Source organism: Zonotrichia leucophrys, chromosome 22, assembly GCF_028769735.1.
Source record: "Zonotrichia leucophrys gambelii isolate GWCS_2022_RI chromosome 22, RI_Zleu_2.0, whole genome shotgun sequence".
NCBI lineage: Eukaryota > Metazoa > Chordata > Aves > Passeriformes > Passerellidae > Zonotrichia > Zonotrichia leucophrys.
The window spans coordinates 2534088-2561487 of NC_088191.1; the positions used below are offsets into that span (position 1 = coordinate 2534088).

A 27400-nucleotide genomic window follows, 5' to 3' on the forward strand; every position below is an offset into this window, starting at 1 on the left:
GAAGGGAGCAGAACCTGGGTACCCCAACACAGAAAGCAGCAGAACCCCTGTACCCCAACACAGACCCCCCCAGCCAGGCTGTGCCATTCCCCTGCAGCTGAGCCTGCTAATTACCAGCTGAACCCACTAATTACCTGCTGGTTAAGATCTGCTGCACCTGGGCACAGCCTGGAGCTCCAGCCCTTCCTCGCTCCATGCTGGGGGAGCTGCTGCAGCTGTGTCAGCTTTGCCCCGAGGTGTCCTAGCCCTTCCTCCTGTGGGGAGGAGAGTCCTTGGCCTCAGGGCTGGCTCTGGGCAGCTGCCAGGCCCCAGGAGCCTCCTGGTGTGGGCAGGGAAGGGCAAACCTCGGCAGGGACAACGCAGGGCTGCTCCCCTGGGAGTTCTTTGGGTGAAGAATCCACGCTGGGGGGGACAGAGGACAAGCCCAGCTCTGCTTGCTGGGGCTGAGCACTGGCAGCTGTTGTGGCCAGTGCTGGCCCACTCTCACTCATTCCCTTTGGGGGGAAAACATTTCTGCCCCGTTGGGCTTGAGTGGGTGTTGTGGGTAGCCAAGGTTTAAACAAGGAAATGCTATTTCTTGTTCTAACAAAACTGAATAAAAAGCATTTATGGAGCTGGAGCCTGTGGCTGGGAAGTCTCTGGCAGGCAGGGATGGCTCTTTGGGGGTGTTGGTGCTGTTGCTGTTTGGTTGGAGGGTGTTTTGGGGTGAGGGGGGATCAGAGCAGAGATGCCCATGGTGGCTGGGGGGAGGCAAGGGCTGCCCAGCCCTGGTGCTGGGGTCCCATCTCTGCAGCCCAGGGCTTTGGGGGTGTAAGGAGATGGTGGGGGTCAAGACATGGATCCATTCTTGCTGTTCTTGAGCCTGTTATCTTATCAGGGTGCTGGGTGTGACCTCTGTGGGACAGGGGGCTTGGTTTGTCTGTGCTCTCCAAATAGCACCAGGGCAGCCTTGGGATGGGGCTGTGCTGCTGCAGAGGGACAGGGTCACCCTGACAGAGCCTGGGAACGGGCTGGGAGAGGGGAATGTTCTAGAAGGAGGCTCAGCTGGGCAGGGTGGGGGCCTCAGGGTTCTTGGGCCCCTGAGCCTTCAGGCCCTGGTGAAGCTCCAGTGCCTTTGGTTGGCATCATTTTGGTTTTGGTACACTTTGTACATTTGTACTCCAAGCCCTGTGTGTGGTGACTTTGTGCAGGAGCCTGGAGGTGCCTCAGGGAACTGTTGGGCTGAGCTGTCCCAGTTAACCAGATCCCCCTGAGGGTTCTTGCTGCCTTTTTGGGCTCTGTGTCCTGCTCACCTGCAGCATTTCCTCCCATGCTGTGGCACAGTGTGCCTGTGTCCCCTCCTGAGGGCACAGCTGGGCTCCTGCCCTCCAGCCTGGAGCCAGAGGGGCGGCTCTGCGTGGTTTGTTTTGGTTCTTCTCACAAACAACTGCGTGTCCTTGTGCCGAGGCCTCGCGCTGGGAGCGGCGGCTCCATCTGGGATAAGAACCCTGGATCCCTCACAGGGGCTCCCTGGGTCTGGGATAAGAACCCTGGATCTGGGATAACAGCCCTGGATTGCTCCAGCCAGGGGCTCCCTGGATTTGGGATAAGATCCCTGGATCACTCACAGCTCTGGGGCTCCCTGGATCTGAGATAAGAGCCCCGGATTTCTCCCAGCCAGGGGCTCCCTGGATCTGGAATAAGAACCCTGGGTCTGGAAAAACAGCCCTGGGTTGCTCCCTCGATCTGGGATAACATCCTTGGATCTCTCACAGTCAGGGGCTCCCTGGGTCTGGGATAAGAGCCCTGGATCACTCACAGCTCTGGGGCTCTCTGTATCTGGATAACAGCCCTGGATCTCTCACAGGGGCTCCCTGTATTTGGGATAACAGCCCTGGATCTCTCACAGGGGCTCCCTGGATCTGGGAAAAGAACTCTGGATCTCTCACAGGGGCTCCCTGGATCTGGGATAACAGCCCTGGATCACTCACAGCTCCAGGGCTGTGTGCCCTCACTTCCCAGGGCAGGGGGACTGCAAGCACAATACTGGGGTGTCTCTGGTGTTCCTGAGTATCCAGACCTCTGTGTTCTGCCTGTTCTTGGCCAGAGCTCTGGGCTGGGCACTCCCAGGGCTTCCAAACCCTCCTGGGTCTCCCCAGGTGTGCAGGAAGGTGGGAGCAGGTGGTTGAAGCCCAGAGCTGGGGAGAGCTGTGCCATGACCCGAGAATCACACCTGTGGGAGCCTGGCTGCAAAGAGGAGCTCCCAGCAAAGGTTTTGGACAGGGATAGCACAGAAGAGGAGCTCCCAGCAGAGGTTTTAGACAGGGATGGTGCAGCTGCTGCCTTCCTCCTGCTCCCTGCAGCACCTCCCTGTAACCCCACACTGCTGACCTGAGCCTGAGGTGTTTCCTGGCCCGTGTGGAGAATGGCAGCCCTGGGGAGCAGCAGGAGTGTTCTGGAAGGCAGGTGGGACTCAAATCCCCTCGGGAAAGCTGGGGACAGGCAGGGGGGGACACAAAGCTCCCCGTGGCCAGGCTGCTGGCGCAGTGAGGGGGTGACCTCCCCCTGGGCCACGCTGTTGAAATGGGGGAGCAAGGTCAGGCTCCCTGCAGAGGGTGCAGGGGCTGACGTCAAAGGAAGCAGCTGTAATTCACAGGTTCCTGCAAGTGCTGCTCTCCAGGCCGTAATTCATCCCAGAAATGTCATCTCAGCCTTGAGCATTATCGCTGCTCTGCCGTGCTGGGGCAGATAACGGGGCCTGGGGAGTAGGGGGGCTGCTCCTCACTTCAGCCCCAGGCTCAGCAGCTCAATGGGTTTAATATTCAGCTTTCTGTGGGTTCCTGTGCACAGAGACTCAGCCTGGCTCATTATTCCACAATTTGTGGAATATTTGTGGTGGTGTTCACAGGGGTCTTAGGATGAGGGAAGAGACAAGGATGTGACTCCATGTTTCAGAAGGCTTGATTTATTATTTTGTGATATATTATTATATTAAAACTATACTAAAAGAATAGAAGAAAGCTAGCCTCCAGATGAAATCCTAAGAATAGAAAAACAATAACACAGGCCTGTGACTGACTGAGACAGTCTGGTTAGGGTTGGGGCTGTGATTGGCCATTAATTAGAAACAACCACATGAGACCAATCACAGATGCACCTGTTGCATTCCACAGCAGCAGATAACCATTGTTTACATTTGTTCCTGAGGCCTTTTAGCTTCTCAGGAGGAAAAATCCTAAGGAAAGGATTTTCCAGAAAATATCACGGAGCTGCTCAGGGGGTCTCTGCCTGCCGTGGCCCGGGGCTGTTCAAGGGGGCTCAGCCGTGCCCGGGGCCGGGGCAGCTCCGCGGGGCCCTCACGCTCCCGGCCCCGTGTGCTGTGCGCGGGGAGCGGGCCCGGCCTTGGCCCGGGGCCCCGGCCCGCCGTGAGGGCCCGCAGTGACGGCGCTTATCTCCCGCCTGACGGGGCAGAATCCTTCAGCACCGCGTACTTAAGGCCGGGCACGGCGGGGCCGGGCCAGAGCAGCGATCGGTGCGGACGGACGGACACCGGGACAGCGCGGACATCCCTGAGGGCACCGCCACTACACAACCACCACCCAGCCACAGCCACTGCCCGGCCACTGCCACAGTCACCTCCACTGCCCAGCCGACGCTCCAACCCCTCAGGAGATGCTGCCAGCCACGTCCAAGCTCTGCGCCGCCATCTCCTACCGCCACCTGCGCAACATGACTGGTGAGTCCGGCTGTTCGGGACAGGACAAAACCAGGACAGTCCCTGTCTGGCTGCCCACGGCAGGATGGGACTGAGGCTGCTCCCGTCCGGCTGCCTGGGGCTCGGGGATTCTCTCCCCACTGTCACAGGCAGAGTCAGATTTTCTGACAAAAGTTTATTAGAGAAGCTCCTGTTGGGTCACAGGCTCCACAAAGGGCTCTCTTTCTTCCTGAACTCCTCCAAGTGGTGGCTGGGGCCTTGACAATGTTCTCCCCACTCTGCAGCGTGTTGGGTTAACTGTCCCTGAAACCCTGAGCCCTGTCACTGAGGGGCTGGCTCATGTCCCTGTGACCAGCTCTGGGTCACACGCCCCTGGCTTTGAGGGTTTGGTACCTCTGTGCTCCATTTCCCTGTTCTTTCCTGGGCACCTGCACAATGCACCTCGGTGTTTTTACTGCTGCAGGGAGCTGGAGCCAAGCTCAGGATTGCTTAGGAGAACCTACCCCAGGGCAGTGTGATGGCAGCCAGCTGCTCCCTGTGCCTGTAGGGACACCAAGATGGTGACAAGCAGGGACTTTTCCATGTTGAGTGTTTAAATGGGGGAAAAGCCCATGGTAAGGGCCAGGTGGGTGACAACGCTCTCTCCCCAGGTCTGAGGAGACAAGCTGCCGTGGCCATCAGCCAGGAGCTGAGCAGGCTGGCCAGCCACAGCCCAGGACCCAGCACCTGGATCCACCAGGTGCGCAGGAGAAGCTCCTTGCTCAGTAAGTGACACACCTGAGGGGTCTGTTCCTTCCTGCTGGGGGGAGACCCTCACAGGCTGGGGGAAAACTGCCTGAGGGTGGGCTGTGCTTCTGCTGAGCCAAAGGCAGAGTGAGAACTGGGTGTAATCCCCATCCCCTGGGCATGGAGAAGGGTATTTGGTGTAGATAAAACTCATCTGGCACATTACACTGCTCTTGCTCAGCCCTGCCTCTGTCTGCAGGTTCAAGGCTGGAGGAGAAACCCTTCAGTGAGATGGAAATGTCTTACATCAAGCAAGGAGAGGAGGCCCTGCAGAAATCCCTCAGAATCCTGGAGGACCAGGATGACTGGAAGACAGAGACGGTGGCGGTGGGTGCTGTGCCCCGTGGTGCTGCCTTGCAGCCCTCCCTCCCCCTGAGAGCAGCTCTGGTGCTAACTCAGCCCTCCCCTCCCAGGGAAACGGGGACAAAGTGCTGAGCAAGGTGCTGCCAGACGTGGGGAAGGTGTTCCGGCTGGAGGTGGTGGTGGACCAGCCCCTGGACACGGTGTACGGAGAGCTGGTGGACAACATGGAGCAGATGGGAGACTGGAACCCCAACGTCAAAGAAGTCAGGGTAGGAGAATGTGTCACACCTGTCACTGCCAGCCTGTGTTCTGTGCATTTCCTGCTGTAGATGCAGAGGAGGTTTTGCAGAGGAGGTTTTGCAGCATCTGTGTTGAGGCGAGTCTGGAACAGTTTCTGTGTGATTAATTCTGCAGGAAATTAATGCAAGGAAACAGCTTGCATTTTCCTGCAAGGAGCTGCCAGTTCTGCTGGAAGTTGGGGCTGATTGGGGAAGAAATAGGCACAAAGAATCAGAGAGGCAGTAAGGGAAGAGCTTTTCACTCAGGAATTGAAAACACCTCTCACCTGGGGCAAGCAAGTGTGACGGTGTTCACAGGGGTTCTTGGATGAGGGAAGAGATGAGGATCTGACTCCATGTTTCAGACGGCTTGAGTTATTATTTTATGATATATATTACACTAAAACTATACTAAAAGAATAAAAGAAAAGGTTTAATCAGAAGGCTAGCTAAGAATAGAATAGCAAAGAATGATAACAAAGGTTTGTGGCTGGGCTCTCTCTCTCTGAGCCAGCTTGGCTGTGATTAGCCATTAATTACAAACTTCTAACATGGGCCAATCAAAGGTCTATGTGTTGCATTCTACAGCAACAGATAATCAATGTTTACATTTTGTTCCTGAGGCTTCTCAGCTTCTCAGGAGGAAAAATCTTAAGGAAAGGATTTTTCATAAAAGTTGTCTGCGACAAGCAAATATTTGGAATTATTGTCATTGTCAAGTATTTGTCAGACTCTGTATCTGAACACCTGGTGACCAAAGGCAGCTTTCAGCTGTGCTTGCAGTAAATGAAAGCTGTAATTCTGAACTGCAGATCCTGGAGAAGATTGGCAAGGACACGGTGATCACCCACGAGAAGGCGGCCGCGACCCCCGGGAACATCGTGGGGCCGCGGGACTTTGTGAGCGTGCGCTGCTCCCGGAGACGCGGCTCCACCTGTGTGCTGGCAGGGATGTCCACCACCTACGGGGCCATGCCCGAGCAGGAGGGCTTCATAAGGTACCCACACCTGCTCAGCCTTGTTATGTGTGAGCAGGAGGAGATTCCCACAGGGCACAAGGGTTTTACTGCAGGCTCAGTGTTGCCGGGTTTCTACGGGCAGCAGGAGCTGCTGCAGAAAGCCCTAAGTGCATTTGTAAGGCTGAAAAGTCCAAGTTGGGGTCTGACCTGAGCCTCTCTCCCCACCAGGGCTGAGAATGGTCCCACCTGCATGGTCCTGCGCCCGCTGCCAGGCAGCCCCTCCCAGACCAGGCTCACCTGGCTGCTCAGCATTGACCTCAAGGTACCTGGGGTTGGGGGGAGCCTGGGGGAGCCAGGGGTTTTGGGGGAGCCAGGGGCTCTGGGGGAGGCTGGTTCTGCTCACAGGCTGTGTCTGCTCTCCCCAGGGGTGGCTGCCCAAGAGCATCATCAACCAGGTCCTGTCCCAGACACAGGTGGACTTCGCCAAACACCTGCGGCAGCGCCTGGCCCGGCCGGTGCCTGTGGCCTGCTGACCACCATGAGCCACTGACCACGGCCTGCTGACCACCATGAGCCACTGACCACCATGAGCCACTGACCACGGCCTGCTGACCACCACAACCTGCTGACCATGTCCTGGCTGACCACCACAGCCTGCTGACCATGTCCGTGCTGACCATGACCTGCTGACCACCACAACCTGACCACAGCCTACTGACCACCATGAGCCACTGACCACCTCCTACTGACCATGACCTGCTGACCACCCTGTGCAGGGCTTCCTTCAGGAACCAAGTATGGAATCGTTGTCACTTCAATTAGCCAAGGCCTTTAATAGCAGACTCCACTAATGAATACATACTTACACTCAATAAATAGAATGGTTTATTTATTGAAGCTCATTGTGTAAGTGCAGGACTAAAAATTTAATTCCTGCAGTTGCTTAACTGAGCATGTGCTGGCCCAGTCAGCCAACTCCACCCTCCCTAATTACTTTCAATGAATAAATAAAGCTTTAATTAGTGCTGTCTACAATTAAAGGTCTGGGCTAATAGCTGACTGGGAAGGTACATCCTCAGTGAGGCAAACACAAGCCTGACTGAACCTCAACTTTTACTCTCCCAAAGCTTAAACACAGCACTTACTTCACAATTTTGTTAAGCTCTAATTTATTTTTTTCTGTACCAACACATAAGAAATGTCAAATTATTTATTCACCCAAAGCTCTGCAATGACGATCATTAGGCCCCATGTAACTCCTGTGCACAGGAGATCTTCAGCTCAAAAGATCTCCAAGTGTAGCTACTTTGAGTTTCAATGTCATTTGTAACAATTTACAAGACAAAAACAAGAATAAAAAGAAGAGTTAAAGCCTTTATTTTTAAACTGGTTTCCAGTCTGTGGGGAAAAAAAAATACAGTTTGGACAGAAGCCCAAATTTCAGTCTTGCATGCAGCCATGTTGTTCCAACAGAGCCATCCTGGCTGGGAGCTGTTGGCCACCATCAGCCAAACACACCTGAGCCCAGGGGTCACTGCAGCCACAGCTGGCAGGGCCTGAGCTGTCACAGCCTGGGAGAGGGTTCTTCAACACCCCCAGCAGCACAAACACCCTCCTGGGGCAGTGGGGAGCTGTGAACACACACACACACCCACACACACACACACACCCACACACACACCTGCCAGCCAGGGCTGCATCCCCCTCGGCCTGTTGGCCCCTTGGCTGATCTCTGAGACACAGATGGAGCTTCCTCTGCAGCAAAGCCACAGTGCTGGGGTTTAGGGCTCCCAGGGAGGGCTCCTCCTGCCATCCACCTCTGTCTCCACGTGGTACAGGACATCTGCCAGCGTGTGCTCCACCACGGCCCCCCAGCCCATGTCACTCATCTGCAGGGGGAAGCAGAGTGAGCTGCACTCCTGGACAAGGAGGGACCACACAGCCCAGGGCTGTTTCCCTCCTCAAACCAGTTCTGGCAGGGGGGAAATTCCAAGTGTTTCCTTGAACAACAATTCAGCCCCTTACTGACAACTGAGACCAGATAACAGCACCTATTATTTCATTAAAATGTAATGATTCATTTGGATATCTATCCTTTTTAACACAATCCTTTTGGCCACAATCTTTTTGGCTCCTTTAGTCCAGGTATTGAGACTGAAGGGCAGGTACAGGTGTGCTATGAATCACACCAAAACATCTTTGATTTAAATAATGAGGTTTTCAAATGGGGTGAGAAGTTCAGTTTTACTTACAGGATGGTAAGTGATGTCTCTTGGTGGATACTTGAAATATGGCCCAAAGTTTATGGAAACCTGTGGAAAACAGATTTTCATTAAATCTAAAAATCCAGGAAAATCTCTTCAGTTCTCCATCTTCATCCCTTCCTACTCCTGAGCCTCCCCACACCCTGTACAAGCCCACAGGAACAAACATTGCTGATGTTACTTCAGCAATTTGATAATCTTGTTACACATGGGAACAGCAAGATTGTTCCAGAGTCACTAAAATGATTCCCATCTTTCCTTTTCACTTGGCACACTCCTGGAGTGCCCACACTTTGTGCATGAACACACTTTGTGTGTGAAACTGATGGATTTAGGGATTCCCTATCAAAGACCCCTCACTTACCGTGCAGCCTTTGTACAGAGAGATAGCAGGAAAATAAACCCCCTCAAAGATGTCCTTGAAGGCAACTCCTTGGTTGACACCATTCTTGAAGAATATGATCTGAAAAATGAAAGGTTTTCCCACTGATGGTGGCTGTCAGGACACAGCAACCCTGACCAGATTAATGCCTGCTCCCTTTCACCCAGGCCAGGCACGAGATGAAGTGACAGCAAAAACTCACCTGGCTTCCAGGGGCTTGCTTTAGGCTCTTCTCTGCTTTGTCCACAAAATCCTTCTCTTCAAAGTACAAGTAGCTTTTGAACTTGATCAAAGCCTGAAAAAGCAGCAAGCAAGGTCAGGGACAAGCCCAAAATCTGTTATCTGCCACCTGCTCAGGGCCAGGCGTGCCTGGTGTCAGAGTACCTGTGAGGAGTGACTCCCACAGCTCAGAGATTTCAGAGCCAGGAGGGGAAGGTGAAAGGAGGTGTGGGCAATCCCATCCTGGAGTGCTTTGCTTTCTTGAGATCAACACTTTGGGCCTCTCCCCCAGGAACCACAGAGGTATCAAGAGGCAGGATGGGCACAGAAAGGGCCACAGCAACTCATTTTCCAGTTTTCCACCTGCCAATGCTTAATCCAACAGTGAACTTGCACCTCACCTTGTCTTTGTAGGTGTCAGGCAGGGATTTGGCTGTCTCAGTATCCTCTGGAAGGTTGATATAAAACCCCAGGACATCTCCCTGTCCGTAGCCAGAGGAATAATGTTTCCCTATGGACTGGTGAAACTTGGTTCCCTTTTTGCTGCGCCAGGAGTAGCTGAACTTGTCGTATCCCAGAGGGGCCTGGAGGTTCCCTGCAGAAACAAACCCTTCATGGTGAACACAGGGAGTGCAGCAGCAGCACCTGCTGAGAAATGTTTTGTAAGATTATTTACCCAAGGGCTGTGACCAGCCTAATCTGGCAGCTGTGTCTGGAGGCATCTCATCCATGGAGATCTCGAAGTACCAGGCTCCTTTCCGCACGCCGTGCGAGGCCCTCACCATGGAATAGCCCTTCTCCCCAACCACAGTCAGCCTGTCATCAGAGATCTTCAGCTGGGGAGCTGCAGGGAGCACACACTTGTCATTTTTAACGTGGTGATGTCAAAAGGCAAGTGAACACAGAGGTGGGTTTAAGCTCTGACTGAGATGCCTCTGGAAGGAAACACAAATGCACACCCTAAGGAGCTCTGTACCTCGGTCATGCAGTGCCAGGAGGACTCTCTCATACAGGCAGGCTCTGTACAGGTCCCCAGGAATTGGTTTTCCTGCCCAACAGTCCAGCTCCAGCTTCTCAGGGTCGGGGGCGTGGGGGTCAGGCTCGGCCAGGATGTAGCGATAGCCGTCCTTGTTGAAGGGGTGCTCCAGAGGGTACCCGTGGGGGGGCAGGCGCTGGGCTGCGAACAGCGGGTCACTGCAACACACAAACACCACAATGGCATCCCCAGGGGCTGGCACTTGTCCCCCCCAGGACATCCTTTGCAGAGCTGTCACCGTGCTCAGGGGCTGCACACTCCGAGCACAGTCATGTACTGCAAGTCATTGATAGCCTGTGACCCATCAGTCACCCATGATGTCATCAGTGCAAGAAGTGTTTCTCTTCAGTACTACTGAAATCAGTTCTATGATTGATGTCACCAGTGACATCATAGGAGTGACCCCCAGACACCCAACAACGGCACAGACAGCTGGGTAGCAGCTCAGGGCATCACAAGTGCCACTGTCCCTGGGGGAATCCATAAAATCAGAGGGTTTTGGGAAAGCTACACAAGGCCTCAGAGACAGCAGAAGTGTGATTGGAGCTAAGCAGCAGCCATAAAATAAATCAGCAGAAAAATTATGTAAAAAGTAAAAAAGTAAGGACAAATAGAACAATGGGCTGTGTATTAATGCTTGTCTAGAACAACTCTCTAAGCTGCAGAAAAGTTTATCTAGTGAGATATTAGGAAGTTTGAAGCTTAATAATGGAGCTCTGTGCATTGTGTTTGAAGGCTCACAAGCAGGTATTGTATTTGAAATAAGCAAGCATTGTTTAACCAAAGGTGCCTGAGCTTATAGTGGTTGAACAGAACTACTGTCAATTTTTGTCAGTAGTTCTGACTGTCAAAAGCACAGAACTACTGTGCTTTTGCTTTGTGTGATTGGTCAAAAAACTTATAAAGTGAGTTGTAATATTAAGTTCTTGGTCTGCTGCCTGGGATGTGAGCTGGTGGCACCTTCCCATTGTCATAACCATGGAATGAGGCTGATGCTGGAAAATCAAACAGCTCAAGGCACGTTCCCAGCAGTCCTGTCCTGTTTTTGATTTGAACACAGCCCCCAGGCAGTGATACCCATCCCCATGCCCATCTCTGTGCCACCCCTGTGCCCATCCCTGCCCCTCCATGGCTCCCCAGCTCTCACCTCCGTGTTTTCTTGGCCGTGCCCGTGGTGCCCCCGTCCTGCTGTTTGCGCTTGGCCCCTCTGCCCTTGCCGCTGCCCCCTGCAGCCATTCCCCCTGCACACACAAACCAGCCCTGCTCAGCAGCTGCTGCTGCCCAATGCCAACCCCACGGCACCCCCGGGGACAGAGGGGCACAGCAGCCACACCAAAGCAGCTCCTGGGCTCAGGTGCCTTTGGCCACAGGTGCTGTGAACCAAACTTCACTGCCAACGAGCACAGCAAAGCCCACAACTTTCACGTGGCTTCTGCTCAGCTTTTGAAGGGTCTGAATTTGGAGCGGGAGCTAAAGGAGACTGAGCAGCAAAACAAGCTCAATCTGAGCTTTTCAGGTGAGAATTAAGAATCTTTTTCTGCAGCAGCACTGGGATCCACTACAGGGGCTTTAATATAATTATTCTTATTATTGGAGATTCTAGTCACAGCCCAAATCACAGCCACCAACCCAGTGACCCTGTGCTGGAGGAACACTGACATCAACCAACAAAAAGCACGCAGTGTTCAATTTCCATCTATAAAATAAAATACACCTGAGTTGAGGAAAATGAAAAGCAAGAGGTGTTTCTCTTCAGTACTACTGAAATCAGTTCTGTGATTGAGCAGCAAATTAGTTTGAACTCAGCACTCAGTAATAAAACTGAGTGTGGGAAAAGCTACATGTCAAACTCAATAAAACTAATATTAGCATGTTTTAATAAATTAAATCATACATGCTTTTTGTCATCCTGCTATTTCCAAAGATATCACTGCTGATTTATAAGGAAAACTATGGAAATTTCATGTACTGTAGATAAACACCTTCACAAACCACATTTGTGTGCTAACTAAAAATCCAGTCAGCTCTTCCATTACCAGCACTCCCTTACAGTGTAAGGGATCCAAACCATCCAGGGAATGCCATATTCTGCACAAACATGACCTGATCCAGCTGCACTCCCTGATTTCAGTGCAGACAAACATTCAGGCTCTCCAGTTTGTCAGCCTTGCCCAAAAAAACCAATTATTGCCCAACAAACCATTGCACTGTAAATTTCAGACCAATTGTTTAAGCATAAAAGTACAACATCAGGTCAATTGATACAGAAAAAATAAACATAAGTGTAAAATAAATAAACAAAATCTTTAAATCAGTCAAGTAGGGCAGAATATGGCAAATAAAAGCTTCTAACTACTGAGATTAAAGACTGGAATTGCTGGTTTGTATTGAAGTCCAACTGCAATCACATCAGGGCACGCTTTCATTTTTGATTGACTTTGGCTTCTAAGAGAATCGAGCAAGAAAAGCTTTGCAAACAGCAATACTTAAGTTTTAGAAGCTGAAAGGTAAATATTTACCTCCCAGAGAGGCTCCACCTGCAAGAACAGAAGTGGCACCACATGTTTGTCAGTCTCCCAGAAATGGAACAAAAAACAACCAGTGCATGACATGGAAACAACACACCCGAGATATCTCTAACCTGCTTTAGAAAGACCCAAATTCCTCTCTGCACTACTGGGATGTGTTTAATAAAGATTATTAATACATAAAGTCATTAAAGGTTCATTTACTGCAGCAAGGCTGCCCTGAGTACCCTCAGCAAGATGGGAAACAGGAAATCTGAATAAGTCAAGGAGGAAATTTAAAACCATTCTAGCAGCAAAGTGACAAGCTCAGCCTTCAGCGAGCACCTTGATTTATCTGGTGACAGCACAGAAAGGGCTGAACCTTCCCAAGACACACAGTTAATCTTTCTATAAAAAGGCACAGTGAGACAGTTCTGAGCACAAGCTCAGTTCACAGGACAGTTTCACTGCACTGGGAAATGCAGCTTAGTCCCAAATACCCAAACCCCCCCAAGTAAAGAACTTGCCATTTAAGCTTCCACTCGTGGACACAGCATTGTTCTGTTTCTGGTTGTCATAGGCTGGACCAATATTGGCAAGATCCTGCAGGAGATGAAAGGGAACACTCTGAGCCTGCTGGGGCTCCCACCCACCCAGGATCTGCCCCTTGACTGGGCAGAAAGGAATCAGTGGGACCCCACCTTCCTCCTGCCTCCCATCCCATACCTGATCCAGAAGCCCAAATTTGGGATAATCTTCCTCTGGGTCTTTGCTGCCTGGGTCTGGATGCTCTTTCACCAGGAACACATCTCTTTCTTTACACTAAAACAGAGGAGTTTTAGTTACACAGGGTAAGATCACAACAAATTCATTAACAATTTTTAAATCCCAATAGTTCCTATTAATGATACATCAGCTGCCTAAGAAGCATCAGCAGCTCCAAGCCCAGATGTCAGAAACCCAAACCCACAGATTTCCCCTCAATCCTTACCATGGTTTTGACAATATTATTGGGCCACGTCATTTTGCCAGGCCTCTGTCGTGTTGTCATACACTCCCAGTATTTATCAATAAAGGGGATAATGTCCTGTAGGAACAGAAAACATTTGTGGGAGCTCCTCCTCTTGCTGGCTGACACCACCAGTGCTGTGAGGTTCCAAAGAACCTGACCTTATCCTTGGAGAACATTGTTTTGGGGTGCTCATCCTGGGTCCTTGACTGCCACGTCAGGTTGGCCAGGGCACTAAGGCACATTTCCTTCAGATCTAAAAACAAAACACCCCAATTACACTTGGGGAGGGAAAATCAGACACCCAGACACAGTGATCACCCTGAGACAACTGCAAAACCTCCCAAATTCTGTCCTGAACCAGTTATACACCTTCATAAATAACTAGCAAATCATTTTTAGAAGAAGCCACACGTGGTTGTAAATATGAGATTTTGGGTCATTTTCCACAAGTCTCAGCAGAGCCCACCCACTGATTTCAGACAAAACCAAGCCTCCAGGATGATCCTGCACAAAACATCTGCCAAGGAGCTGTTCCCAAACTCACTGGCTTGTTTCCTCAGGAAATAGGTGTTCCCACTGTGGTGGCACACGTTGCAGTGGAAGCTGTAGTTGGTCATGAAGGGCAGACACGACCTGGGGGAAAATCAGCTTTGTTAGGGCTGGGTACAGTGCAATTATTGCATCAGGTTCAAGAATCCCACAATCTGTGAGGCTGGAAAGGCCCTCTGAGTCCAGTCTGTGCCTGATCCTCACCTTGTCCCCAGCCCAGAGCACTCAGTGCCACCTCCAGCCCTTCCTTGGACACCTCCTCTGCTCCTGTCCCTGTTCCCTGGGACTCCCCCTGGCTGTCCCCTCCTGGCAGGAGCTGTGCAGAGCCACAAGGTCTCCCCTGAGCCTCCTTTTCTCCAGGCTGAGCCCCTTTCCCAGCTCCCTCAGCCCCTCCTGGTGCTCCAGCTCCTTCCCAGCTCCATTCCCTTCCCTGAACACACTCCAGCCCCTCAATGCTCTTCTTGGAGTGAAAGAAAATTAATTATACTTTACTACACTGGGTTAAGAAAGTAATTATTCCAGGTTAAAAGCCAAGCCACAGGCCCCCCCGAGCCTCCTCTTCTCCAAACTGAGCCCCTTCCCAGCTTCGTTCCCTTCCCTGAACACACTCCAGCCCCTCAATGCTCTTCTTGGAGCGAAAGAAATTAATTATTCTTTACTACACTGGGTTAAGAAATTAATTATTCCAAGTATTCCTTCCCTCCCTAAAAGCACAGACAGCAACCAGGCTCAGTGGTATTTCATGGGGGTGCCTTTATCATGGACAAAGCTTTATTTACACAACACAGCAGTTCCCAAGTGCTCAAGGACACCGGCAGGTCCTTGGGAGCTCAGACTCCAAACACTCCATTTTAAAGCCCCGTGCTGACCCTGCCAGCCATCACCTACGTGGTGTCGATGCCGAAGGTGTCAGCCGTGAACCACTTGGTGCAGATGCCACACTGCAGCTCGATCTCGCCCAGCTGCCGCGCGTTCTCCTCGTCCCCGGAGCCGCCCTGGGCATCCATGGCTTCAGCGCCATCCCCGGCAGCGTCCTGCAAGCGGACAGAGCCAGGAATCCAACAGTGCCCGGGGCAGGCAGGAATCTGAGAGGGAATAAATCCTTTCCCCTAACCCACGGTCTTGCAGCCTGGAGCTGTTTTGTACACTCCACTCTGGAGATTTAACTTCCAAAATAATCCTTTAAGGAAGCAAAGCTGGCGCTAAGGGATGCTCCACCCCTGGCTGTACCAACCCCTCCGTGCCCACGGCACCGGCACCTACCAGCGGCTCCTTCCCGTTGGCCGACTCGGTCTCCAGGGCCGCGCTGGCATCGACCATGGCGGCGTCCCCCCTGCCAGGGCACAGAGATCAGAGCGGAGCCCGCACCGGCGCTCGGGGGCACGGCCGGGACCCGGGGCATGGCGGGACTGGGGCTGAGGGAGCCCCGGAGTACCGAGCCCCCCATCCGCGTTCCCATGGTAACGGGGCCAGGTCCCGCCGAGCCCGGGCAGCGCGGGGCTCCCACGGGACAGCCAGGGAGGGACATACCCGGTCTCGGCGTCGGTGGCGGGCGGCTCTGGCGGCGCCGGGGGCTCCGGGGCCGGGGGAGGCTCCGGAGGGGGCTCGGCTCCCTCAGCCGCCGCTGCCGCCGCCATGTTCGCGCCGCTGCCGCGAGAAGCGCGGGGATCTCGCGAGATTTGGGGCGCCGGGAGCGCGCCCCCTGCTGGCGGCCGCCGGGAGCGCGCCGCGGAGAGGTGTGACGTCACTCCGAGCGGCCGTGACGTCACCGGAGCGGGGCTGACAGCGGGGGCTGAACCGGGAGCGGTTCCCGGTGCCCGCGGGAGGAATGAGCGCATTTCCCTCCGGGATGGAAGAGTGTGGCCTCTCTGGGTGTCCCGCCACGGAGACTGGGGGCCAGGGGTGCCCCCGGTGCTGCTCCGCTCGCCAAGAACTGACCGGGCTTGGATGTGCCCCGGCCACTCGTCCCCGGGCTCTGGGGACAGCGGTGACATCGCACAGAACGGGGGTGGCCGCCCCCAAACCCCGGCCACAGGGACAGAGGGACAGAGAGGGGTGGTGGGGACGAGTCCAGGAGGGATGGAGGGACAGACGGACGGGGAGAAAGAGAACTGGACGAATGCAGGGATGATGGATGGATGGATGGATGGATGGATGGATAAGGCTGGAGGCAGCGGGGGAAGGATGGAGAGAAGGACAGACGGAGAAAGAGCAGGGCGGGGGACGAGGGCAAGGGAACGGGGAGGGATGGCCGGGAGGTAGATGGGGGCGGAGGGGAGGGAGCACAGAGATAGGGACGGAGGGATGGGAAGAGGGACGGGGAGAAGAGGGGAGGGGGCTGTGGGGAGGGGGGTGCTGGGGCGGCGCTCGGGGCCGCTGTACAAATAGGGCGGCTGCGGGTGGCCCGGGCAGACATGCGGGTCCCGCTCCGCTCCGTGCCCGCGCTGGCGCTCTGCGCCTTCGCCCTGCTCCGCCTGGGCAGCGCTTCCAGCCGGGCACTCACCTGGGCACCGAGCGGAGCGTCCCCCGGGGCACCGCTCACCTGGGCACCCACCGGAGCTTCCCCCCGGGCACTCACCTGGGCACCGACCCCGGCCCCGGCCCGTGCCCCGCCGCGCTGTCCCCCGCTGATGCTGCAGCTGCTCCGCGCCCCTCCCGCCCCGCTCCGCGCCGCCGCCGCCGCCGCTCTCAGCCTCTCCCCGCACGGTGAGTGGGGCCGCGGGCATCCCTGTCCTGGGACGGGCACCGACCCTGAGCATCACTGTTCTGGGACCGGCACCATCCCTGAGCATCCTTGTCCCGGGACCCGCACTGTTCCCTGGACCAGCACCGTTCCCGGGTGACCCTGTCCCCGGGATCAGACCCTGTCCCTGGGATCAGCACCGTCCCTCTTCCCGGGATTGCCACTGTCTCTGTCCCGGGACCAGCGCTGTCCCCGCGCATCCCTGTCCCCGGCTCCCACTGTCCCGTGCATCCCAGCCCTGCCCGAGGCTCTGGTGCCTCTCAGGTGGATCCAGCTGCTTTCTCCCCACCCTCAGCCTCTCACAGCGGGGCTGGTCCCCGTCCCCCCCAGCTCTGGCACCTCTCCCCTCACCGTTCCCTTGCCTTTCAGGCTCCCTGCACAACGGCTCCCGCTGGTCGCTCTCCTTCGACATGTCCTCGCTGTCCAGCAGCCAGGAGGTCAGTCTGGCCCAGCTCCGTGTCCGTCTGTCCGGCCTCTCCCGCACCCACAACGCCTCCCTGGACATCTACCACAGCCAGCGCCGCCGGTGCCGCCCGGACGGGGCTTGCCCCCACCAGCTCTTCCTGGGCACCGTGGTTGGCACCCCCTCTGCCAGCCAGGCCTCCTGGAAAGTCTTTGAGGTCACCAACCTGCTGCGGAGCTGGCTGCACCAAGCCGTGCCCGCCGGGCAGCAGAGCCGGTGGGAGATGAACGGTTCCGCCGCTCCCGCCGCACCGGGAGACACCGGGGATGTGGCAGACAGCGTGCTGCTGCTCGTCTTCTCCAAGGACAAGTCTCCAGGCGAGCACAGCCTCATCAGGACGGCCGAGACATCCAAGTACATCATGCGGGAGAGCGGCTGGAGGGGCGCGGGGGCGCGGCGGCAGCGCAGGACCAGGACGGACAGACAGCGCATCAAAGGCAGCGCCCCGCGGGAGCAGAGCCGGCAGCAGGGCCGGCCGCTGTGCCGCAGGGTGGACATGATGGTGGATTTCGAGCAGACGGGCTGGGGCAGCTGGATCGTGTACCCCAAGAAGTACAACGCCTATCGCTGCGAGGGGCTGTGCCCCTCGCCCGTGGATGAGACATTCAAACCCACCAACCACGCCTATATCCAGGTAAGAGGGTGCTGTCCTCTCATCCCCTCACCCCCACACCCCATCAGGGGGTAATTCTGCCCTTCCCGTGTCTCCCACAGAGTCTGCTGCAGCTCTACAAGCCCAACCTGGTGCCGTGCCCCGCCTGCTCCCCGGTGAAGATGAGCCCCCTCTCCATGCTCTACTACGAGAGGGGCGAGGTCGTGGTCCGCCACCACGAGGACATGATCGTCGAGGAGTGTGGCTGCAACTGAGGCACCCCGTGCCCACCAGGAAGGGGCACAGAGGTGCCCCAAGGACCCAGGAGCACTGCACGGAGCAGCAGGGTGACCCTGAAGCTGGCACAGGAGCTGGGGAGGAGAAGGTGCCCGGCAGTTCTGCAAGCCCACAGTGCCTGGCTGGATCCAGGCTCTACATGGAAAGGCCACCAGGCACCTCCCTGAGGCTGCACCCAGTGTTTGCCAAGGGGCTGGAGGGTGCCCTGTGTGGGACAGAGGCAGGGCTGGGCACGGCTCCCTGCCATGGCACGGCTCAGGCAATGCTGCTTTTCCCAGCCATGGGAATCACCAGGAGCCAGAGGTTCTCAGGAGCCTGCAGCTCCAGGGTCTGGCCATGCTGAGTGTACACACCACCGGGGTGTTCAATTTCCCCTGGGGTTTAAGCATTTCTTCCAATAATTTTATTATATTTCTATTAAAACTCACATTTCTATGACAACTCAGACAAGTGAATGCATTTGCCAACGTCCAGAGCCCCAGCTGGCAGATCCAGCTGGGCAGATGTTACAAACAAATAAACACAGCTCTGCTCGAGCCTTTTCCCCCTCATTGGAAGGGCTGGTAGTGAAAAGGCCACAGCTGTACAATTCATCAATAAATTATATCTATTAAAAATGCCCATTGGGTTCTGCTGGTTTTTGCTGTTGATGGCATGCCAGGGTGTGAGTGTCCCCTTCTCTGTGTCCCATCTTTTACACCCACAGCTCCTCCCTGCTCTGAGAGCAGGTGAGCTCTGGAACCATCATAGTGAGGGGTTCAAGAGATGCTGCAAAGCTCCAAATCTCACCTGAGATAAGCACGAAGCTGTTCCCACCCTGGGTTGCTCAAGGAGGCACCTGCAGGGTGGAAGGGGAGGCTGAAGGGATTTTCCTCCTTTATTTACCCCTCGGAGATAAGGGAAGGGCCGTGCCCTGTAGGAACAGGGAATTCTGAGCTTTGTGGTGCAGGCACCATCCAGAGGGGTCCTGGGGATGATGATGGGGCTGGGGGCGATGTTGGGGTCCCGAGAGCCCTGGGGTGAGCGTGTCCTCCTGCACGGCAGTCCCAGGGAGGGGGGATCCGTGCAGGTTTGGCCAGGTTTGGCAGCCCAGGGGAGGAGGACATCCAGGTGGCCATTGATCATCCAGGTTTGGCGGGTTTGGCAGCCCCGGAGGAGGGACGTCAGGTTGCAGATGGATCAGTTTGGGTTTGGCAGCCCCGGGGAGGAGAGGATCAGCCCTGGTTTGGCCAGGTTTGGCAGCCCTGGGAGGGGATCAAAGTCTGGATTTGGCAAATGATCGCAGTTTGGCCATGGGTTTGGCACCCGGGGAGGGGGAATTAGTCGTTTGCTAGGTTGGCAGCCCAGACAGCAAGGATCAGCCTGGGTTTGGCTGAATTGATCAGTCTGGGTTTGGCTGAACGGATCAGTCCGGGTTTGGCCGGGTTTGGCAGCCCCGGGAAGAGGGGATCAGTCCGGGTTTGGCCGAATTGATCAGTCCGGGTTTGGCCAAACTGATCAGTCCAGGTTTGGCCGAATTGATCAGTCTGGGTTTGGCCAGGTTTGGCAGCCCCGGGAGGGGGGATCAGTCCATGTTTGGCCAAATTGATCAGTCCGGGTTTGGCAGCCCCAGGGAGGGGGAATCAGTCCGGGTTTGGCCGAATTGATCAATCCGGGTTTGGCCGGGTTTGGCAGCCCCGAGACCCCTAAGAGCTCACAGCTGGACAGGGACACGACTCACGCCTGGGGACCCCCGAGCAGCAGAGGGGACAGGCGGGACCCCAAGCCCTGGTGGCCCTGGTGTCCCTGGTGTCCCTGGTGGCCCTGCTGGCCCTGGTGGCCCTGGTGGCCCTGCTGGCCCTGGGCCATCCCCAGCCCGCCCCTCCTGGGACACCAGCCCCCATTCCACATCCCAGCCCGGGCTGATTATCCCCAATCCACATCCCGGGCGGCGGATAAACAAAGCGTGTCTGCAGCTCCCCCAGCTCAGCGAGCCCTCCCCGGGGCCGCTTCCATATTCCGAGAGCTTTCACACCGCCACCAGCCCGTCATTAGAGGGTCATTTGCAGGAGCTGTCAAAGGGTGGGCCGGGGGCGCGGGGCTGACCCCCGGCAGGAGGCAAAGCACAACCTGGGGGATGCAAAATTAAAGTGTTTTGCCTTTTTTTTCTGCGCGGTTTTGCTGCTCACAGAGGGTTCCAAAGCAGGATTTATTCCCTCAACGCCCCCCGGGACCCCTGCCCTGTCAGGTTCTGTATCTCTGCAATCTCTGCCCTTCCATCGGGTTCTGTATCTCTGCCATCTCTGCCCCTCCATCACGCCTGCCTGGAATCCAGCAGAGGGTTCAAAAAGTTGTGCCGGGCCAAGGGGGAGGCAGCAGCCGTTCCCTTGGGTGGAAAAATAAAGGCCGGGATTCCAGGGCTGTAAGGAAAACATCAAAGTGCGGGGCAATGACAATAAAGTCGGGTTTAGGCGAGGATCTGCCTAAAGATGGGAGGGGGGATCTGATCTGAGCAGGGAGAGCTCTGGCCCTGCTCTGCCCCAATCTACATCGGCTGGGGGGCTCAGGAGAGCGGACACGAGGACAATAAATGGGGACACAGCCCCAGTCCTGCCCAGGAAACTCCAATTATATTTTCGAATTGAAGGTAAAATGTAATGCAGCAGGAGGAGGGAATGCGATGGGCACAGGCACCTTGTGATTATCATCCCTGCCAGGGGACATCGAGGGAAAAATGCTCCAATTGTCTGCCTGGCCTTTCAGTCAGGACCAAGACATGGAATTTCAGTGATGACACCTTTATCTGTCTGTGAAATACAAAGTTGTGTTCCGTGTCAGGTACAAACAGGTGATGTGTGTAGTTGTGAATGCGAAATGTGTGGACACCGACAATGGGAGAGCTGTGAATTCTAATAATAACTGAGGAAAATAAAGCATGGAAAAAGCCCTTTGAACCTATCTTTTGTTTGCAAATTAACCCTAGGAGCATTGGAATTAAAGTGTTAAAGATGTTGCTTTTTGCCTGCATTTAATCCATAAAGAGTTCTGCAATAATAACCTTTTGAAGTATAATTTTAGAATATTACTTGTATCCTTGAAACTATAGCTTTGGAATATATATAAAGGAAATATGCTTATCTCACGCCTTATTGAAGCAAAGAAAAACAGCTTGAGAAAGGAAGATGAACATCACCTCAAGGGTTTATGGCTTTGACCAAAGGGAAACTGGACCACCACCATGTGGGATCCTCCTTTTGAGATACATCCTGAGAAACTAAGATCACAATAGTGTATAGAATCATGATGTAATAATTTGGAATAAAAATTGCTGATGAGTAAAAAAATTGGAAATAGAAACTGCTGAAAAAACTGATGATTACCCCTATAAATACCTGTAACCCTCAATTATCGGTGTGCAGTTGGAGGGGAAACTTCCCCACTGTACCCAGCGCTGTATTGCTCATACTTTAAACCATATTAAATAATAAATTGATTGTTGCTTGAATATTGGCCTAGTCAAGCTTCTTATTCATAACAATAATGTTATGAATTATTGAGATTTGAGATTTCAGGAACTGGCAGGTTTGTGCTCTGGGAAGGGCTGAGATGACTTAGGACACATAAAAAGGAAAGAGTGAGAACAAACAGAGCCAGGGTGGTATTTGTACAAATGGTGCTTTAAAGCTGGGCCAGGCAGGTGGCGTTTGAGGGACACAGGACACAGGGACACCGGGCTGAGACAAAAAGGGGCTGGGATGGGAAATGCAAGGACAAAGCCAACTTGTGCCTGGACCTCCCTGGAGCATCCCAGCTGTGCCTCAGCCACCCACGGCTGCCTCCATCCCTCCCACTGTGCTCAACGGGGCTCAGCCCGTGCCAAAAGCAGCTCCTGGGCCTGGGAGAGCAAGTGTGGGGTGAGGAACAGAGCCTGGGGGAGCAGGGATGTGCCCTGGGATGCTGAGCTTGTTATGAATAAGAAGCTTGACTAGGCCAATATTCAAGCAGCAATCAATTTATTATTTAATATGGTAAAGTATGAGCAATACAGCGCTGGGTACAGTGGGGGAAGTTTTTCCTCCAACTTCACGCCGATAATTGATGGTTACAGGTATTTATAGGAGTACTCATCAGTTTTTTCAGCAGTTTCTATTTCCAATCTTTTACTCATCAGCAATTTTTATTCCAAATTATTACATCACAATTCTATACACTATTGTGATTTTAATTTCTCAGGATGTATCTCAAAGGAGTATCCCCAGATGGTGACGGTCCAGTTTCCGAAAGAAGAAAGATGAATATCATCTGGTGGGGTCCAGCTCCCCAGATGTGTGTCCACCTTTTAATTGCAGAGACTCTAAATCTCATAACTGTGATGTCCAGCTGCCCTTTGGTCAAAGCCATAAATCCTTGAGGGGATGTTCATCTTCCTTTCTCAAGCTGTTTTTCTCTGCTTCAATAAGGCGTGAGTTAAGCATATTTCCTTTATATATATTCCAAAGCTACAGTTTCAAGGATACAAGTAATATTCTAAAATTTTACTTCAAAAGGTTATTATTGCAGAGCTTTTTATGGATTAAATGCAAGCAAAAAGCAACATCTTTAACACCTTAATTCCAATGCTCCTAAATCAATCAGGGTTAATTGCAAACAACAGATAGGTTCAAAGGCCTTTTTCCATGCTTTATTTTCCTCAGTTATTATTAGAATTCACAGCTCTCCCATTGTGGGTGTCCACACATTTCGCAATCACAACTACACACGTCGCCTGTTTGTACCTGACACGAAACACAGCTTTGCATCTCACAAGCTGCTCCTGGAAGGGCTCTAAAGGTGAAAGCATGAGGGAGATGTTCCCAAAATCGTGTGGCTGAAGGATGCAGCAGCTGGGGGTGTCAGGGGGAAGGGAGGGAGTGAAGGACCAGAGCAATGGGATGCTGACACCACTTGGTCCCACACCACGGGTGGAAAAGTTTAAGGGATGGGCTTGGGACAAATTGCAGCAGAGCAGATGTGCCCTGTGCAGAGTGGAACTGAATTGATGAGTAAGCCAAGATTTAATTAAAAAAAATCCCAAAAACTAGAAATAAGGGAAAGTGTTGCAATTGGGACAACTTCTAACAAAAAAAATTGTCTCTGAGGGACATGACATATATTTATTTGAGTAATTTTTGGTTGCCATACTGTACACTTCCATGCTTGAATAAATATGAATAAATATGAAGCATTGAATATCTCTATTTAATATCTCTTATTATCATGTGATTTGAGTAATTTTTGGTTGCCATACTCTACAATTCTATGCTTGAATAAATATGAAAAAACATGAATAAATATGAAGCATGTAACATCTCTTCTTATCATTTTGTGGTAACAACACCTCATCACACTGGGGTTTTGGTCAGGCTCTGTGTGCCCCCACAAGGCCCCGATGCACCCATGGCCCCAGGGCCTGCACCCAGCACCCAGCAGGACCCCGCTGACACCTGGCCAGGTGTTTCTCAGGGTTTCCTCCTTCCCTCTGGCACAGGCACCTGGTGCTTTGATGCTCCCACATCTGCATAAGCTGCAGATACCGATGCAAAGCTGCCAAAGCTGCTGCCGGGACACAGACAAAGCATTAACACCTCCAGCACGTGTTACCTCTCCTGCAGGTGGCAGGAATGGCATTTAAGGGCTTAACCTGCAATACCTGACACCCCCAAAAAACAGGCAGCCACTTCTGTACCAGCACCAAAGGCCAACTCCAACAGCCATGGCTGGCCGAGGCTGAAATCAGCTCCTTTCTGCTCAAAATGCCTGGATGTGCAGGGGTGGCATCTTGGGGGATCCCAAAACTGCCTGAATGTGCAGCTTGGGGGATCCCAAAACTACCTGAATGTGCAGTTTGGGGGATCCCAAAAGTGCCTGGATATGCAGGTTGGGAAGGCACATCAGAGATCCTAAAACTGCCTGGATGTGCAGCCTGGGATGGCACCTTGGGAGATCCCAAAAGTGCCTGGATGTGCAGCCTGGGATGACACCTCAGGGGATCCCAAATCTGTCTGGATGTGCAGCTTGGGGGATCCCAAAACTACCTGGATGTGCAGCTTGGGAGATGCTAAAACTGCCTGAATGTGCAGCCCTCATCTTGGGGGATCCTAAACCTGCCTGGATATGCAGGTTGGGGGATCCCAAAACTGCCTGGATATGAAGCTTGGGGGATCCCAAAACTGCTTGGATATGAAGCTTGGGGGATCTCAAAACTGCCTGGATATGCAGGTTGGGATGGCACATCAGAGATCCCAAACCTGTCTGGATGTGCAGCTTAGGATGGCACCAAAGAAGATCCTAAAAGTGCCTGGATGTGCAGCTTGAGGTGGCACCTTGAGGGATCCCAAAAGTGCCTGGATGTGCCTCTTGGGAGATCCCAAAATTACCTGGATATGCAGGTTGGGATGGCACATCAGAGATCCCAAAACTGCCTGGATGTGCAGCTTGAGGTGGCACCTTAAGGGATCCCAAAAGTGCCTGAACATGCAGCTTAGGATGGCACCTAAGAAGATCCTAAAAGTGCCTGGATGTGCAGCTTGGGGGACCCCAAACCTGCCTGGATGTGCAGGTTGGGGGATCCCAAACCTGCCTGGATGTGCAGCTTGGGATGGTACCTCAGGGGATCCCAAAATTGTCTGGATGTGCAAATTGGGGGATCCCAGAACTGCCTGGATATGCAGCTTGGGATGGAACCTTGAGGGATCCTAAAAGTGCCTGGATGTGCAGGTTGGGATGGCACATCAGAGATCCCAAAATTGTCTGGATGTGCAGCTTGGGGGATCCCAAAAGCTTAGGATGGCACCTCGGGGATCCCAAACCTGCCTGAATGTGCAGCCCTCAGCACCTGAGGAAATCCTAAACCTGCCTGGATGTGCCTCTTGGGGGACCCCAAACCTGCCTGGACATGCAGCCCTCAGTTTGGGATGGCACCTTGGGGGTATCCCAGGGTCACCAGAATTATGTGTCCCCCCAAACCCACAGCCCTGGTGACACAGGGACACAGCCCAGACACACGGCTCAGGGAGGTGACACCCAGACAAACCCACAGCAGAGTGGGAATTCCTCATTTTGGCTGGGCCAGCAGGAGAATCCCCAGCACTATTTCAGTCCTCTCTGCAGTGGGGGAACTTTGGGGAATTTACATCAACACGGGAAGTTTTCCTAAAACTAAAGCTGCAGCTGCAGCACAGCCCAGCAGTGCTATTTTAAACCAAAACCACCAATTTAAAATAGAAAAAAGTCAGTCCCAGCTGCAGCAGCTCCTCTCTAAACCATCCTCAGAACCCAGCTGAGACTGATAAAGTCACACCTGAGGGCAATAAAATTTGGATTTGTTCCCATTAAGGTTTCAGAGAAAGCCTTCAATCTTATCTTCGAGAAATGCAGGTTTATCTGCAGCAATTGCTTTGTTCTGTTACTCATTATGGAGGGTTTGCATATCATAATGTCACCACCGAGCATCATTAGCAGATATTTAAATGCTATCTGCCCAAGCTGGTGTGCACAGACACTCCCTGTGGTTTTTGGGAAGTCTGAAGTTCAGGATTCTCCTCCTCTGAGGTGCTTCCACCCCCCAGCAGCAACACAGCAACGTTTCACAGACTCTGTGAGGTTTGAGAAATGCCCAGACCACATTTATCAAACATTACAGAGGCTAAAAATGAAGATATTTGCTCTGGGGACCCAAACAGCAAAATTAATTAAAACTATTTAAAATCTATTAATTTTTATTATTCATGATTTAAATTTATTATTATTATTATATAATAATACAATTATTATTGAATTATTAGAATTAAATTATATATTTAATTATATATTTTTATAGAATTGTATAATTAATAATATATAAAAATATATTGTTATAATTAATTATAAATAATATAATTATTATTTAAATTTATTATTAATAGAATAGGATTATTATTTAATTATATTATTAGAATTAAATTATATTTAATTATATACATTTATATATAATTATATATATTTAATAATATATAAAATATATTATTATAATTAATTATAACTAATATAATTATTATTTAAATTTATTATTATTAATAATAAAAATTTAATTATTTCTCTGATGAAAATTCCCCTCTCAAAACCACACTGATTTTGTTTCTAAACCTCTTCCCCAAAACTCTTCTCCTTGTTCACCACAGGATAAAAAAGAGAAGCAAGGCTAAAGCAGCAGGGAAATTCCACCACAGATCACAAACTCAGGCTGGCACATGTCAGAAAAACAGAATTACAGGGGCAAAACTGGAGAGCAGCTCAGCCAGGAGCCCTCCAAGAGCCTCCAGGTGAACTGAGCCCAAACATTCCCACCTGCAGCTCAGCCAGGCTGGAGCACAAACTGCGACAGAACCTTCTGGAAGCACTCAGGGTCTCAGGTTTTGGCTGATATTTGCTGCCCCAGATGTGCAGGATGTCTCTGCTTCAGTCCAACTGAAGAACGAGTCTGGACTCTTCACTTTTCAGTCTTGAGGTTGTTTATTAATTCTTATCTATAAAATTTTCTTTCTGTTCAGCAGGGCAGCCACAGGCATTCTGTGTCCTTTTATACCACAAACTGCACATAACATATTTACACTTAATTCCCAATACCCATCACCTGTGTTAGACAGTGCACTTCTACTCTAAACCAATCCCAAAGTGCCAACACCACTGCAGAAAATGGAGAAGAAGAAGAAGAAAGGCTGGACATGCCCAGATTCCTCCATCTTGTCCCCATAACCCCCACACCAAAAACCCAAAAATCTACATTTTCACCCTGTGAATATTTTATTATTACACCGTTCAAACCTGTGTGACTTTCATGTCCTCATACAAAGCTGGCAATTTGCTCCAGGGGTCAAAATCAAATCCCCAGGTGTGCCAGGGTCTCTGAGCCCCCTGACAGGGTCCTCAGCAGCTCTGGACACCCAGAGGGATGTGCTGAGTTCTGACATCAGGGGACAGTTTTTGTCTCTGTTCTGGGGCAGATCTGGCACAATAAAACACCCCCAGGGACCAGGGATGCTTTGCAGCCCCAGGGAGCACCATTTAACCCCTCAGGTTTGCAGTTTCTTGCTGAAATAAAGGACAGAAATCACATTTATTGCATTCATCTCCACACCAGCACGTGATTTTTATTTCTCCCTTATATTGCATTTCTGTTACAGTATTTTGTGACAGATCCTTCTGGAAGCATTTGGGACAGTTTTGTCTCTGTTCTGGGGCAGATTTGGCACACCAAAACTCCCCCAGGGACCATCTAACCCCTCAGGTTTGCATTTTCTTGCTGAAATAAGGCACAGAAA

General features: G+C 52.5%; 3 protein-coding genes across 4 annotated transcripts; 2 read left to right on the plus strand and 1 right to left on the minus strand.

The window, feature by feature from the left end:
* Window positions 1–3331: 3331 nt before the first annotated feature.
* Window positions 3332–7405, plus strand: STAR (steroidogenic acute regulatory protein). Its single transcript, XM_064731130.1, has 7 exons — window positions 3332–3715; window positions 4345–4458; window positions 4680–4807; window positions 4894–5052; window positions 5874–6058; window positions 6248–6341; window positions 6445–7405. Exons 1-7 carry the CDS (start codon window positions 3652–3654, stop codon window positions 6550–6552), a joined length of 852 nt encoding a protein of 283 aa, XP_064587200.1. The 5' UTR covers window positions 3332–3651; the 3' UTR covers window positions 6553–7405.
* Window positions 7381–15670, minus strand: ASH2L (ASH2 like, histone lysine methyltransferase complex subunit). 2 transcript variants are annotated; one of them, XM_064731098.1, is made up of 17 exons: window positions 15519–15670; window positions 15252–15321; window positions 14877–15022; window positions 13984–14072; window positions 13598–13692; window positions 13419–13514; window positions 13154–13249; window positions 12955–13030; window positions 12440–12457; window positions 11068–11161; window positions 9861–10078; window positions 9561–9728; window positions 9286–9479; window positions 8868–8960; window positions 8648–8746; window positions 8272–8331; window positions 7381–7908 (listed from the first exon to the last, which is right to left on the minus strand). In XM_064731098.1, the coding sequence occupies exons 1-17, from the start codon at window positions 15623–15625 to the stop codon at window positions 7801–7803; spliced, it is 1827 nt and encodes a 608-aa protein (XP_064587168.1). In that variant the 5' UTR covers window positions 15626–15670; the 3' UTR covers window positions 7381–7800. The 2 variants fall into 2 exon arrangements, with proteins under 2 accessions (XP_064587168.1, XP_064587169.1); XM_064731099.1 differs by lacking the exon at window positions 12440–12457.
* A 692-nt stretch (window positions 15671–16362) lies between these two features.
* Window positions 16363–18653, plus strand: NODAL (nodal growth differentiation factor). The gene is made up of 3 exons (XM_064731113.1): window positions 16363–16694; window positions 17101–17828; window positions 17909–18653. Exons 1-3 carry the CDS (start codon window positions 16403–16405, stop codon window positions 18059–18061), a joined length of 1173 nt encoding a protein of 390 aa, XP_064587183.1. The 5' UTR covers window positions 16363–16402; the 3' UTR covers window positions 18062–18653.
* Window positions 18654–27400: the final 8747 nt, after the last annotated feature.

What these genes read in the sequence shown, in the direction of transcription:
- STAR (XM_064731130.1), top strand. Translation starts at nt 3,652, where the DNA reads ATGCTGCCAGCCACGTCCAAGCTCTGCGCCGCCATCTCCTACCGCCAC. An exon ending in CAGGAGAAGCTCCTTGCTCA is followed by an intron (nt 4,459 to 4,679) that starts GTAAGTGACACA and finishes CTCTGTCTGCAG; the next exon opens with GTTCAAGGCTGGAGGAGAAA. An exon ending in GAGCAGGAGGGCTTCATAAG is followed by an intron (nt 6,059 to 6,247) that starts GTACCCACACCT and finishes TCTCCCCACCAG; the next exon opens with GGCTGAGAATGGTCCCACCT.
- NODAL (XM_064731113.1), top strand. Translation starts at nt 16,403, where the DNA reads ATGCGGGTCCCGCTCCGCTCCGTGCCCGCGCTGGCGCTCTGCGCCTTC. An exon ending in TCTCAGCCTCTCCCCGCACG is followed by an intron (nt 16,695 to 17,100) that starts GTGAGTGGGGCC and finishes CTTGCCTTTCAG; the next exon opens with GCTCCCTGCACAACGGCTCC. An exon ending in CCAACCACGCCTATATCCAG is followed by an intron (nt 17,829 to 17,908) that starts GTAAGAGGGTGC and finishes TGTCTCCCACAG; the next exon opens with AGTCTGCTGCAGCTCTACAA.
- ASH2L (XM_064731098.1), bottom strand. Translation starts at nt 15,625, where the DNA reads ATGGCGGCGGCAGCGGCGGCTGAGGGAGCCGAGCCCCCTCCGGAGCCT. An exon ending in AGGCTGGTCACAGCCCTTGG is followed by an intron (nt 9,480 to 9,560) that starts GTAAATAATCTT and finishes TTGTTTCTGCAG; the next exon opens with GGAACCTCCAGGCCCCTCTG. An exon ending in CTGACACCTACAAAGACAAG is followed by an intron (nt 8,961 to 9,285) that starts GTGAGGTGCAAG and finishes CTGCTTTTTCAG; the next exon opens with GCTTTGATCAAGTTCAAAAG.